The sequence below is a fragment of the Coenobita brevimanus genome, chromosome 24 (assembly GCF_032717465.1).
Source record: "Coenobita brevimanus isolate Jiangsu-jjx chromosome 24, ASM3271746v2, whole genome shotgun sequence".
NCBI lineage: Eukaryota > Metazoa > Arthropoda > Malacostraca > Decapoda > Coenobitidae > Coenobita > Coenobita brevimanus.
In genome coordinates this window covers 1,970,460-1,984,981 of record NC_136977.1, presented here as the reverse complement: position 1 = coordinate 1,984,981, position 14,522 = coordinate 1,970,460, and the positions used below count along the sequence as shown (strand labels likewise).

At 47.7% G+C, this 14,522-nt stretch overlaps 1 protein-coding gene across 2 annotated transcripts in view; it reads left to right on the top strand.

The window, feature by feature from the left end:
- The first annotated feature begins 8,286 nt into the window (after positions 1-8,286).
- LOC145393469 (orphan steroid hormone receptor 2-like) overlaps positions 8,287-14,522 on the top strand; it is a 46,554-nt gene continuing 40,318 nt past the window's right edge. The window contains exon 1 of one of the 2 annotated variants that reach the window (XM_080267572.1): positions 8,287-8,359. In XM_080267572.1, coding sequence (XP_080123698.1) covers positions 8,287-8,359 — 73 coding nt within the window. The remainder of the gene's footprint in view (positions 8,360-14,522) is intronic. The other variant, XM_080267574.1, reaches the window with a different exon arrangement.

Sequence of the window (14,522 nt, the reverse complement as noted above, 5' to 3'; positions counted from 1 at the left end):
TCTGCATCTTTTTCTTGTTTTTACTTCTGTCCATTTCCCTTCCTTCCATCTCGCTCTTTGATGTCTGTTTTCCCCTCCCCTTTTTCTTCGTACTTTTCCCCTTTCGATCCCTCCCAGTCCTTCCCAGTCTTAATAATCTTTTCCACCTCTCTATCCCTTCATTGCTCCTCCTCTCTCACCCTCCCTATCTCCTTTCCTCCCTTCTGTGTCCTTCTTCCCTCCCTCCCATTCTCCTTCCCTCTCCCTCCCTCTCACACACCTGTTAGACCTTCCTCTTTTGCAGTATATGATTTTTTTTTTTTTTTTTTTAATGCCAGGAAATACCTTCTCTCGGGCCATATTCTTGTGGTCTTAGGCGGCTCCGTAGCACCTCTTCCTTGGCGATTTAGTCTGTTCATTGCAACCAATATTTTCTATATCTATCATCGACATATAAATAAGAGGATATACATGGAAATAATAACGTTTCAGTAGCTACGCTTTATTATTATTATTATTATTATTTGTTATATGAGCATAAATATGGACGAATAGTTTTATCACACACACACACACACACACACACACACACACACACACACACACACACACACACACACACACACACACACACACACACACACACACACAGAGGCGGTATGATAACAGTTCCCACGCTGACAACTTCGCTACAACAATAAACGCTGCCCACTCTCTCTCCCACCTACACCCACCTAAACCACAATTCACTTCTTTCCCCCCCACTTACTCTGACCCACACCCTCTCACTCCCACCTACACTGACTTACACCCCTTTTACTGTCATCAACTCCCACCTACATCCACCCACTCACACTTGACACCTACTCTCACTTACACCTACCTATTCCCATTTAAACCCACCTACGCCCACCCGCCTACACCCACACACACAGCACTGTTTTTTTCTTTCATGCTTCTTTCCCACCCCACACCCATCTACCTCCACCCACCTACTTCTACCTTCCTAACACCTACACCCACCTACCTCCACCCATCCACCCACCTCCACCTGTTCCCACCATCTTGGGCCTCACGAACACCTGCGGTCACTACTTTCTTTACGCCACCTCAAATTCGTGTCCTCTCTTAATGGGATCTGGCTACACTAATCAACACTGATCTAATGGACACACACACACACACACACACACACACACACACACACACACACACACACACACACACACACACACACACACACACACACACACACACACACACCGTTTAACATTATATATCGCTTACTTTTTATGGTAATAGTTAAAAAAAAATCTTATTCAACTGTTCTTTTCTTTCTTGTGACTGGTACCATCTAGACTACAACCATTACTACCACAACCGCCACTACTACCACAACCACCACGACAACCACTAGCACTTCTTCCATTACCACTATACAACTAAAACTACCCCTATCACCCCCACGCATACCACTTGTAATAGTCACCACAACTACCATTATCACCATCACACCTACCACAACCAAAGCTACCATAGCCACCACAACCACAACGGTCCTTGACAGTTCCCTTTCCCCATCAGCACCAGAACTACCACAACCATCATCACCACTACCACCACGGCTACCACCACAACCACACCTCCCACCATTAACACTGCCACCACAACTACCACCACCATCATTTACAACCACAACTACCAGCATCTCCCTCATATAAGCAAGAGGTCAAGTCACACGGAATTCCTGTGATAATAAACAGTGGTTGAGAGAGAGAGAGAGAGAGAGAGAGAGAAGAGTATGAAGGAGGAGTGTAGGATGGAAATAAGAAAATAAGGGAGGGAAATGAGAGGAGATGAGGAAGGGAGATGAGGGAGTGATAAAGTTAAGGGAAGAGTAATAGGAAATGATACTGAAGAGAAATGACCTAGCATTATATTACACACACACACACACACACACACACACACACACACACACACACACACACATCCTTCAGTACTTGAATCATACTTTTCATTTCTCTCTCTCTCTCTCTCTCTCTCTCTCTCTCTCTCTCTCTCTCACATGTCTCGTGTTTCATCCATTTTTCTTGCTTACTCTTTCTTCCCTCTCTCTTTCCCTCTGTTCTTCTCTTCACTTCCATTATCCTTCCCTCTCCCTCTTTTCTCTTTTCTCAAATATTTCTGAGAGGTTTTCATCATCATCATCATCATCACCAACATCATCATCATCATCACCACCATCATCATCATCATCATTATCATCATCATCATCATCACCACCACCACCATCATCATCATCATCGTCGTCGTCGTCTTTTTTTCGTACCTCATTTCCTACATATCCATCTCACTTCCCTCCTTCCTCCACGTCCTTTTCCCCCCACCTCCCCACTTATCATTCCTCCTACACTTTTTCCTCTCCCTCCCTCTTTCCTCCCCCTCCCTCTTTCCCTCCCCTCCCTCTTTCCTCTCTCTCTCTCTCTCTCTTTCCTCCCCCTCCCTCTTTCCTCCCCCTCCCCACACCGGAAGTCTGGACCGGAAACTGCTAGGAAGCCACAACCACCTCAGTGATTATCCTCTCCCCCCCCCTTTCCCCTTCCCCTTCCCTTCCCCCCTTCCCCTACCCTCTGCCTCTACCCTTCCCCCATCTCCTGCCCTCCTCTACTCCCCCTCCTCCTCCACAAGCTCGCCCCCACATTCTTCGTACTCTCTCTCTCTCTCTCTCTCTCTCTCTCTCACACACACACACACACACACACACACACACACACACACACACACACACACCAAGAACTTCATATAGATCCAATAGCGTTATCTTCTCCATCGATAAGACCACACCTGATGTTGATTACCTGCTTTGATATGGTGTGTGTGTGTGTGTGGGGAGGGGGGGCTATCCTTCATGGGCTATGTAGGTATAAATCTCTCACCATGTCTACTCCCCCTCCCTCCACCACCACTACCCCTCGTCCCTCACCCCTTCACGCCATCCACCCACTCTACGCCCTCTCCACCTGGTACCCACCCACTCCACCCTCTCATATTCTCTTCTCCACTCACACCACGCACTCCTCACCCACCCCCGGACCCCCCTTCCACCTTCCCATACCATCCTCCACCCACACTGTCCTGTTTTATCCACCTACGATACCCTCCCTTCCACTCTTTTTCCCTTCATTACCCCTCGCCACCCACTCACTCTCCCACTTGACCCCTTCCACCCACTCCCCTGCCCTCCGTCACCCCACTCCACCCACCCACACACTCCTACTACTTACTTCTATCCACTCCCCTCCCATCCACTTCCCCCCCTCCACCCACTCACTTTCCCACTCCAGCTCTTCTACCCTCTCCCCTCATCCACTGAACCTCTTCCACCCATTCCACTTCCCTCCACCACCCCACTCCACGCACCCGCTTCTTCGTCCTCTTCCACCCACCTCCCTCTTCACCTCCCCCCACCTCCCACTCTCTTACTCTCCACTCCTTCCCTCCATCTCCCACTCCACCCACTCAGCCTCCCCACAACCCTTCCATCCCCACTCCCTCCGCCCGCCACCCCACTCGTTTGACTTCCGTAATGATTCTGTCCTGTTCTAACCCTGGGACAGAGAGAGAGAGAGATGACACAACCTCTACGAGCTATGATGATGTCAACCTCTACGTGTGTGTGTGTGTGTGTGTGTGTGTACCTATATCCAGCCGTGACCATTTATGTAGGTATTGCATGTGTAAGCGAGTTGCCTGTATGAATAAATGTGTGTGTGTGGATTAGCATGTATATATATGAATGTGTGTAAGTTAATTCAAACGTTTACCTCTGTCCTGTGTACCAATAAGCATCTATATATGTAAAAACACTTGATCTTGTGAATAGCGTGTACGTGTGTGCGTTTGTGTGCGTGTGTGTGTGTTCCGGCTAGCACAGGTGGCCAAGCTTATGACGTCATCAGGTCACTCGACAGGTGAGGGGGTGGGGAGGGGAGGGGGAAGAGGAGAGAAGGAGGGGAGGGGAGGGGAGGAAAAAGATGGAGAGATGAGAGTGGGTGGGGGAAAGAGGGTGGGGGAGAAATGTGGAGGGGTTGGAGAGAAGGGGAGGGGGAAAAAGGAAGGGGAGAGGGGTGGGGGAAGGGAAGGGGAGGGGGAAGGTACTGGCTACCGCTATAACCCTTACCCAGATACTTCTCCCCTCCCCCCTCTCCCATTCTTCCTCCTCCCCTCCTTCACTTCCCACGCACTCCATTCTCTCTCTCTCTCTCTCTCTCTCTCTCTCTCTGACTTTCATGACCTGACCTTCCCGATTTGTGTCCTACTCTGACCTGCTTTCACTTGACCTGCCTCCATCCTTCCCTCTCACTTGACCTGCCTCCATCCTTCCCTCTCACCTGACCTGCCTCCATCCTTCCCTCTCACTTGACCTGCCTCCATCCTTCCCTCTCACCTGACCTGCCTCCATCCTTCCCTCTCACCTGACCTGCCTCCATCCTTCCCTCTCACCTGACCCGCCTCCGTCCTTCCCTCTCACCTGACCTGCCTCCATCCTTCCCTCTCACCTGACCTGCCTCCATCCTTCCCTCTCACCTGACCCGCGTCCAACCTTCCCTCTCACCTGACCTGCCTCCATCCCTCCCTCTCACCCGACCTGCCTCCGTCCTTCCCTCTCACCTGACCTCTCAATCACCACTTTGGACATTTGATAAGAGAGATAAGTGGGACAGATATTTTACCCCTCTCTTATTAACCCTTTCAGCCCGAGGACGTAATTTTCTTATCCTAACTACTTCACAGGCAATTAGAGACAGTAATTAGGGGGGTACTTGGCTAATTGAGGGGTTAATGAAGGCTAAATTTAATCTATTCGGTATTAGTGTTGTATGTTGAGTCAAATAGTATGAAGGTAGATGGTATATTGAAAGTACGTCATCGTGGTGAAAGGCCTTTTGCAGTGTCATTGGTTATTGTTATTGTTGTTTGGGTATTATATTTCTCTCTCTCTCTCTCTCTCTCTCTCTCTCTCTCTCTCTCTCTCTCTCCTGTGTATGGCCTTCAAATATTCTCAATTATATTCCTTTTACGTAACCCTTAAAGGTAATTACAAAGGTGATGGACAGGTAAGGGAGATGTGGGAGCCTTCTAAGACCACGACAAGGCGAAGAGGATCATTCTATATATCACTCTTTTTATTAACTATCTATTTATCTATTTTTGTCTGTCTGGTGCTTTTTATCTATCTGTCTACATCTATTATTCTTTGTCTATCGAGTGTTTATGCTTACCTGACCTCTGTCCCCACTCACCCGTGTGTGTGTGTGTGTGTGTGTGTGTGTGTGTGTGTGTGTTTTCTTTTACCCTTGCACCTCCACATCTTTCCTCCCCCCTCCCACTCCCTCCTCCTCCCCATCTCTCCCTTTGCCACTCGCCCTACCTCTTGACCTCTCTCCTTTCCCCTCTTATCTCTCTCTCTCTCTCTCTCTCTCTCTCTCTCTCTCTCTCTCTCTCTCTCTCACACACACACACACACACACACACACACACACACACGGAGGCGGGTGACCTGAGCATAATCAGGTCACGCGCCTCCTTGACACGTGCCGGGTCAGGGGGGGTCAGGTCAGTGTGTGGGTAAGGGGTGAGGGGGGGGTGGGGGAGAGATAGATTTGAGATAGTGGCGAGGGAGGGGAGGGAGAGGGATCAGAGGGTGGGGAGAAGGGACGGTGGGGAGGGGAGGCAAAAGAGAATGGTGGCGAGAGAGATGAGAGGCTGGTGGAGAGGGGGCAGATTTAGGGGAGGGGGTGAGAGGTAGACGAGTGTGTGGGGGGAGGGGAGGTAGAAGCAGTAGGCGTAATGTCAGAAAGGGGGGGAGGGGGAAGTTGTTTGGAAAGATGAAGGGAAGGATATGAAAGTTGGAGGTGAAGGGGAGGGGAGGGGAACTGAAGGAAGGGGAAGGAGTGGAAAAGAGGGAAGGGAGGGGAAAGGAATAGCGTGGGAAGAGGAAATAGTCAGGTTGGTAGGAGGAAATAGAGAAGGGAAGAAGGCTAGTGAAATGAAGAGGGGGGGGGAGTAGGGATATCAGATGGAAGAAAAAAGGGAATAGGAGCCGTAGGGGAGGGAGAAGGGGGGAGAGAGGGAGTCAGGTCGAACGGTAGGATGTGAGAGGGAGGGGAGGAGTTACGTCACTGTGGGGGGGGGAGGGTTGTCAGGTCAACTAGAGGGGGAGAGGGAAGGGAGGAGGGAAAGGAGAGGGGAGAGGAAAGGAGGGAGTAAAATTAAAGTTTAGGATATGGGAGGGGTGGGAGAGGGGGAGAATGAATGGGAAGGGGGGGAGTGAGAAGGAAGAAGGGGAGGGGAGGAAAGACGGTATATCACAAGATAGGTGAGAGGGAGAGAGAAAACAGGGGGGGGAGGGGAAAGGGGGAGTAGGAGGGATTGAAATGAAGGATAGAGAGAGAGAGAGAGAGAGCAACACACAAGTCACAGTTAGCACATTTTTAATGGTGGCTTTGAGACGACTCTGTGTGTGTGTGTGTGTGTGTGTGTTCCTCTTTTTCAGTATGTCTTCATCTCTCTCATTTACCACCCATCCCTCATGTATGGATACTTCCCCTATTTGCGTGTAAGGAGTATTTAGACGGAGGGGGAGGGGGGCGATGGGGGGAGAGTGATATTTACACCCCCAGCCTCTGCCCTCCCCATCCCCCTCCATCTTGATCACCCCCATCCATCTTCCCCTCCTCCATTCTTCTACTTCCGGTTAGTGAGATGGGGATGGCCACCTGCTTCACACCTGTAATCTTCCGCCCCTTCCGACCCTCCTCTCTATCTCCTTACCTTTCATGTCTTTCACCATCTTCATTTTTTCTTTGTCTTTCTCCTGCCTTCATCGTCATTTGTTTCATCTTGTTTGTAGCTAACAATCATCATCATCATCATCATTTATCTTTTATCGTTATTATTGTTTATTATTATTATTTTTATTTGTATTATTATTTATCATTACTACTGCTACTATTACCACCACTGCTACTACTACTACTACCACCGATACTACTACTACTACTTCTATTATTATTATTATTATTATTATTATTATTATGTGTCTGACGTCATAACTAGTAACATATATCCAATGTATGTGATAATTTCTCCCGTTTCTCTATCATCTCCATCTTATATATGTGAAAAATATGGGTATCTTAGTTATTATTACGATTATTAATTATTTTGATTATTATTTCGTTATAGCGGTAGTGATAATAATAATGGTGTTTGTGTTATTGTTTCAAGCGTTTACTGTTACTTGCTGTTAATACAATACACCTCATTACAGCCAACCACCTTTTGTTACCTGTATCTCACCTGTAATTATCCTCCTCCACAGGTGTCATGGCGTCCTAGCTCCACCACCAACACCTCCACCTCCTCCACCCTCCCTTCTCCACCACTACCACCCTCCCCCTCCAGCACCAACATATTAATCTAGTCATCCTTCAAGCCTTTTCCACCACCACCACCACGACGCTTACTCCAAGAAATTGTTATTCTCCACCTTCTCCTCCAAGCTCCACCACTCTCTCCAGCTGCTTCGCCAACAGACTTCTCCAAGAACTCCAGTCTCAGTCAAGTTTTATTTCTCCAAGCTCAACCACCTACACCAGTTTCTCTAAAAAGCTTCGGAATATTCTCCACCAAACGAAGCATCCAGATCCACGAAGCCCTCCACTCTTCCAGTAAGGCTTCACCAGTCCACCCGTAACTCCACCACAAAGCTCCACCAGTATCCAAGCTCACTGTCAGAAACTCCATCAGATTCCAAATATCACCTCAAAGCCTCCACCACTACCAACCAAAGCTCCCCCCAGACTCCAACCAGACACCCACTCCAACCATCTCCTGTAATTTCTCCACCACTCCTCCACCAAGGCTACCCCACTTCGCCCAGTTCTCCACCAAAAAATCCCCACTCCAGCTCACCATCCACCACTCCAACCAGCTCTCCACCGTCCCTACACCAAGGCTTCCCCCGTTCAACCAGCATCACCCTGACATTCCCACGTCACCCACCTCTCCACCGAGCCCTCCCCCACCAATCCACCACTCCAGTAAGCTCTCCACCAAGACATCCAGCACTCCAGCCAGCTCTCCACCCAGCTCTCCATCAGCACTAGAGCCCAGGCATCATCTCCAAGGTGTGTAGGGCACTTAGCAGCAGCGAGGGAGTGCGGTCAAAGTGGCGGTGACCCCCCCTCCTCCACTCCTTGACCCCCCTGCCCCCCCGCCACACCCCCTCAGCCCCGCCAGATGACGATGGAAAGCCCCCACCGGCCCCTGAAGGAGAGCCCACCGCCTTCCCCGGGAGACGATAGCAAAGGCAGTGAGTACCCCGCCTTGCCCTTCCTGTTCCTGCTACTTGCACCCTTGTGGCTCCCTCCTGCCGTGCCTTCTGCAGTAGCCTTGATTATTTTGTAAGAGTTGCCCCTAAAATTGCACCTGCAGTAGCCTTGTTTTTGTATCAGTTGCCCTTAAAGTTGCACCTGCAGTAGCCTTGTTTATCATTTGCCCTTAAAATTGCACCTGCAGTAGCCTTATTTTCATCAGTTGCCCGTAAGAAGTGCACCTACAGTATTTTTTTTTAGTTGACCCTTATTGCAAGCCCTCAGTTCCGTTTTCTGTTGTATGTAGCCTAATGCCTCCCAGATGTCGTCCCTGCCTGTTATGTATTTTTTTTTTTTTTTCTAAGCTTCCTGTTGTTGAGCCGTGTTCTCTTTGGCACAGGAGACTCCGTAACACTTATTCCCTAGCGATTTATTTTGGACTGGGAACTTTAATAGTCTTCCATTTTCTTTATATCGTATTTTCTACCCAGGTAACTCACATCATTGACCTACTAGAGGATACTGAGATGAACTGGACAAAATAAATCGCATAGGAATAGGTTTTACGAAATCTCTTAACCCAGCAAGAGAGCGGTTCATTGCTGATTATCCCCCCCTGTTTACGTTCCTTACCCCTGCCTGGAGTGTTGTTGTTTGCCTATTATTCCCTCTTTATCTGTCACCTTATTTATGTATTTTGTGAGGAGTGGTACCTGCTTCTTGGGTATGATTTTTTTTTGAGTCTCCCCTATAACGTCTTCTTTATTTTGTTTTTTTCTTTAAGTTTCCCTTGTATCGTCTTCTGTATTTTCTGTATTATGTTTTCTTTGAGTTTCTTTGTATCTTCTTTATTAGTGTTGCATGTTGATCGTAGTGTTGCAAGCCTCCAGTAGTAGAATTGCAAGCTGTTGTAGAGTTGCAAGTTCCATATCGTACTTTCCAGCTCCTATACAAACAGTGCAATCTCCCTGTGGCCAGTGGAATTGCAAATCTTATCGTAGTGTTGCAGAGTCGTAGTTGGAAGCCCCTATCGTGTATTGCAAGCTTCGTAGTGATAACCAAACTGTATTTAACCACGCCTCTCTGTAGTTGGACTTCGTTATTATCTTGACTGTGTCTGTATTTCTCTGTGTGTGTGTTGGTGTTTTTGTGTCACTCTGTTCCTTGGTATTTTCCCACATGTATTTCCCAGTTCCCATAAAACTTTTTCCACACTGCTGTATCTTTGGTAACTTTTATATATATATTTACTTGTCTCCTAACACCTTTTTTTTCTCTCTCTCTTACTTCACGTCTTGTTTTTTAATGTCTGTTTTCTTCTGTTAATTATTTTTCCTTATAATTTCTCAGGCTGTTTTTGAGTTTTTTATTTTATTTTTTTTATTTTTTTGAGTTGAGGGAAACGAAAAAAAAAAAGATAGGTTGGAGTAAAGAAAGTGGCAGCAGTAAAGAATGTAGGTGAAGGGGGAAATAAAGGAAGTGGGAGTAGTAAGGAATGAAGAAGGTGATGGAAGGTAGAAATGAAGGATAGTGAAAATGTAGGTAAAGTAGATAGATAATAGGTGAAAAAATAAAGTAGGAGAGAAAATAAAGGGAAAGTAATAGAAAAATAAAGAAAAATGTTAAAGAAAAACAGAAAATTGAAGAAAAAAAAACAAAGCAGAAGTAAAGGGAAAGTAGAAGAAAAATAAAGAAAAAGCAAGAAAAAGAAAAGTAGAAAAATTAAGAAAGAAGAAAAATAAAGAAAAGTAGAAGAAAAATAAAGAAAAGTAGAAAGATAAAGAAAAGTAGAAGAAAAAACAAAGAAAAGTAGAAGAAAAATAAAGAAAAGTAGAAGAAAAATAAAGAAAAGTAGAAAAATAAAGAAAAGTAGAAAGATAAAGAAAAGTAGAAGAAAAATAAAGAAAAGTAGAAGAAAAATAAAGAAAAGTAGAAGAAAAATAAAGAAAAGTAGAAAAATAAAGAAAAGTAGAAGAAAAAACAAAGAAAAGTAGAAGAAAAATAAAGAAAAGTAGAAGAAAAATAAAGAAAAGTAGAAAGATAAAGAAAAGTAGAAAGATAAAGAAAAGTAGAAGAAAAATAAAGAAAAGTAGAAAGATAAAGAAAAGTAGAAAGATAAAGAAAAGTAGAAAGATAAAGAAAAGTAGAAAGATAAAGAAAAGTAGAAAGATAAAGAAAAGTAGAAGAAAAATTAAAGAAAAGTAGAAAGATAAAGAAAAGTAGAAGAAAAATAAAGAAAAGTAGAAGAAAAAATAAAGCGAAGTTGAAAGATAAAGAAAAGTAGAAGAAAAAGTAAAGGAAAGTAGAATATTTAACAGTGAGGTATTATGTAGGTAAATAAAGTAAGATTTAATGAGTAGGGAATGAGGAATTTTGAAGGAAGTGAAGAAATAGAATGATGAAAATGAGGAAGATGAATGACACGGGAGAGTGAAAATGAAAAAGGAAGTTGGTGATGGAAGGGCAGGTAAATGGGAGGTTGATACGTGAGGGGAAGAGAGAAAGGGAGAGGAGGGATGGAGAGAAAGATGGGAGAAGTGGAGGGGAGAAGATGGAAGTGGGGAAGAGGAAGAAAGAAGAGGAGGAACGGAGAGAAAGATGGGAGAAGTGGAGGGAGAAGATGGAAGTGGGGAAGAGGAAGAAAGAAGAGGAGGAACGGAGAGAAAGATGGGAGAAGTGGAGGGAGAAGATGGAAGTGGGGAAGAGGAAGAAAGGAGAGGAGGGATGGAGAGAAAGATATGAGAAGTGAATGGGAGATGAAGAGAGGAGGGATGGAGAGAAAGATATGAGAAGTGAAGGGGAGAAGGAAGAGAGAAGAGGAGGGATGAAGAGAAAGATGTCCAAAGTGAAGGGGAGAAGATAGAAGTGGGGAGGAGGAGGAGATGTGATGAGGGATGGAGAGAAACATGTCAAAATGAAGGGGAGAGAAGATAGGAGTGGGGAGGAGAAAGAGATGAAGAGGAGGGATGGAGAGAAACATGTAGAAAAGGAGAGCAGAGAATAGGAGTGGGGAGGAGGAGAGGGATGGAGAGAAAGATGTAAGGAGGAGAAAAGTGGGGTAAAGGAAGAGAGGAGAAATGATGTGAAAAGTGAAGATAAAAGTGGGGAGAAGGGATGGAGAGAAAGGTGTGAGAAGCGAAGGGGAAGAGACAGAAGAGGAGAGGAGGGATGGAGAGAAAGGATAGGTGAGAGAGGAGAGGAGGGAAGGAAGGAGATGAGGAGAGGAGTGCTAAGGATTAATGTCTGTTGATTGCACAAGCGTCATTGAGGCGAATGATCAGTGTTTTTTAAGTACCAAATATCCCTTTGAAGAAGACATGCAACAATCGAATGTACACCCGGGTCCCTAAATGAACAAGGACAAGGGTAAAGGGGAGGAGGGGTTGGGGAGTTGGTGGGGGAGGAGAAGAGGAAGGAGGGAGGTAATGAAGAGGAGGACGGGTTGGGGGAGGGATAAAGGAGGGCGAAGGGAGAAAAGATTGAGGGATGGATGAAATGGTGGGGTAGAGAGGAAGGTATGGAGAGAGAGCAGAAGGGGTAGAAAAAGAAGTTGATAGAGAGGGGGAGGGAAGGATGTAGATAAGAAATGAAAAGGAGAGAGAGAGAGAACTGGGGGGAGGGGTAGGCAGAACCAGTGACCCAGCTAAGTTACCTGACCAGCCTCACAAGTAGTCACATGCCTACCTGTCCACCTGCCTACCTGCTTCTCACTACCTACCTCGCCAGTCTGCTTACCTGCCTGCCTGTCTGCCAACTTACCTACTGCTCACGACATACCTCACCATTATGCCTATCCTCCTTACTTACCTGCCTCAGTCTTAGGTTATTCTGCCTGCCTACCTATCTACCTACCTACCTACCTATCTACCCTACCATTCTGCCTTTCATGCCTACTTACCTACCTGCTTCTCCAACCTAATCTGCTTCTCTCGACCTGTCTCGTCATTCTGCTTATCTTGCCTACCTCTTCCTGCCTCGCTCTCTGCCTCACTCCACTCGTTTCTCACTGCCTTACCTCATCATTTTATATTTGACTCCATTCTTCCTGCCTACCCTCCTGGCTTCCTACATAACTACCTCTTTTTTGCTACCTGTCTCACCATTCATGCCTGCCTCACCCTATCTGCCTACCTGTCTTCCTCCCCTCCTTACCCTTCCAGCCTGTCTTTCTCCCTTCCTCACCCTTCCTGCCTCTCTTCCTCCCTGCCTCACCCTTCCAGCCTGTCTTCCTCCCTTCCTCACCCTTCCAGCCTGTCTTCCTCCCTTCCTCACCGTTCCTGCCTGTCTTCCTCCCTTCCTCACCCTTCCAGCCTGTCTTCCTCCCTTCCTCACCGTTCCTGCCTGTCTTCCTACCTTTCTGCCTCCCTTTTACCTCACTCCCTTTACTTTTTTCATCCCTGCCTCAAAAACTTGCCTTACCACCACCCTTGCCTCAAAGTCTTGCCTCAGAAAATTGCTTTGTCCCTTTCTCAAAAACTTGCCTTACCACAATCCCCTGCCTTATCCCTGCCTCACCTCTGCTTTGCTGCCCTGCCATCTAACATTCCTAACCTCTACCTCGTCACCTTGGTCTCAACCTTTCCTCACCCCAACCTTTCCTCACATCTGTCTTACCCCCCTTCCATTTCCCCGCCTCACCTCTCTTCCTAATCTTTCTTGCCTTACTACCTCACCTGCCTTCCCTCTGCCTCCCTCCCTTGCCTCATGCCTTGCCTTCTCCCTGCCTCAACCCTGTGCCTCGCCCCTCTCCTTGACTGACCTTGCCAGCTGACCCTGCCTTACTAACCTGGATCATTTCCTTATTGGTACTCCTCTGCCTCACCCCTGCCATACTTCACCACTACCCTGCCTCACTACTATGCCTCACCCCTGCCATGCCTCATTACTCTGCCTCACCCCTACCTTACCTCATTCTTTGCCTCATTTCTATCTCGTAACCCCAGCCAACCTTAACATTCTCTCTCTCTCTCTCTCTCTCTCTCTCTCTCTCTCTCTCTCTCAGAAGGTAGGCAGAGTATACAGGCAGGGGAATAAAAAACAATGGGAGGCAGGGCAAGGACTATGAATGAATGAAGGCAAGGCAGGGAAAGGCAGGAGGCGGCAGGTGGGGCAAGAGAAGGGAGGCAGAGGAAGAAAGGCAGGGGAGGGGATGGCAGGGTGAGGCAGGACAAGGAAGGAGGGAAGGGGTCTGGCAGGGTGAGGTAGGGCAAGGAAAACGGGGGGGGGGGCAGGGTAGTACAGAAGGTAAGGCAGGGAGAGAGCATGGAAGGAAAGGGATGTAGGGAGAGGCTGGCAGGGTAGAGGAAGAGGCTGGTTGAGTAGTGTAGTAGGGCAGGGGTAGGGAGAGGTGTGGGCAGGGAGAGGCTAAGGCGAGGTAGGAATGAAGGGAGAGGCAGGGCAGGATGTAGGCAGGTAGGGACAGAACTGCAGGACAAGGGTGTAGGAAGGAATGGGTCAGTCAGGTACAGGCACGGATGGTTAAAGGAAGGCAGGGCAGGGTAGGGTAGGGTGAGGTAGGAGGGTAGAGGAGGTTAGGGTAGGGTAGCGTGGGGTGTAGTAGGGTAGGGTGAGTTAGGAGGGTAGAGGAGGTTAGGGTAGGGTAGCGTGGGGTATATAGTAGAGTAGGGTGGGGTTGGGTGAGGGTATAGGGTAGGGTAGGGCAGAGTAGGGCAAGGAAAAATCAGAGTAAGGCAGAGTAGGTGATAATAGGGCAGGACAGGACAACTTAGATGGCGGGAAGGAAGAGCAGGACAGGGCAGGGCAGGGCAGGACACAGGTAAGTTTCAGTGGATCTGGTTAGGGCAGGTATGGTGGAGACAGAACAGGGCAGGTTGAGTGATGGAAAAAACCAGGGCAGGGCAGGGCAGGTCCCAGAGATAAGTTGAGGCAGGACACGTCAGGTTACCGGTAAGTTGCAGCAGGGCAATGCAGGGCAAGACAGGTAACATGAAACATACTGCAGGACCGGGCAAGGCAGGACAGGGCAGGGTAGGGTATGCCGGGGCAGGGGAGGCCAGGGCAGGGCGGGGTGCAGGCCAGGTGACCGACAAAAACCCGGTCTGGTGAAGGTGACCCGCCGCCCAGGGTCACCTCCTTGCACCCCCCTCACACAAGGTCACACACACACACACACACACACACACACACACACACACACACACA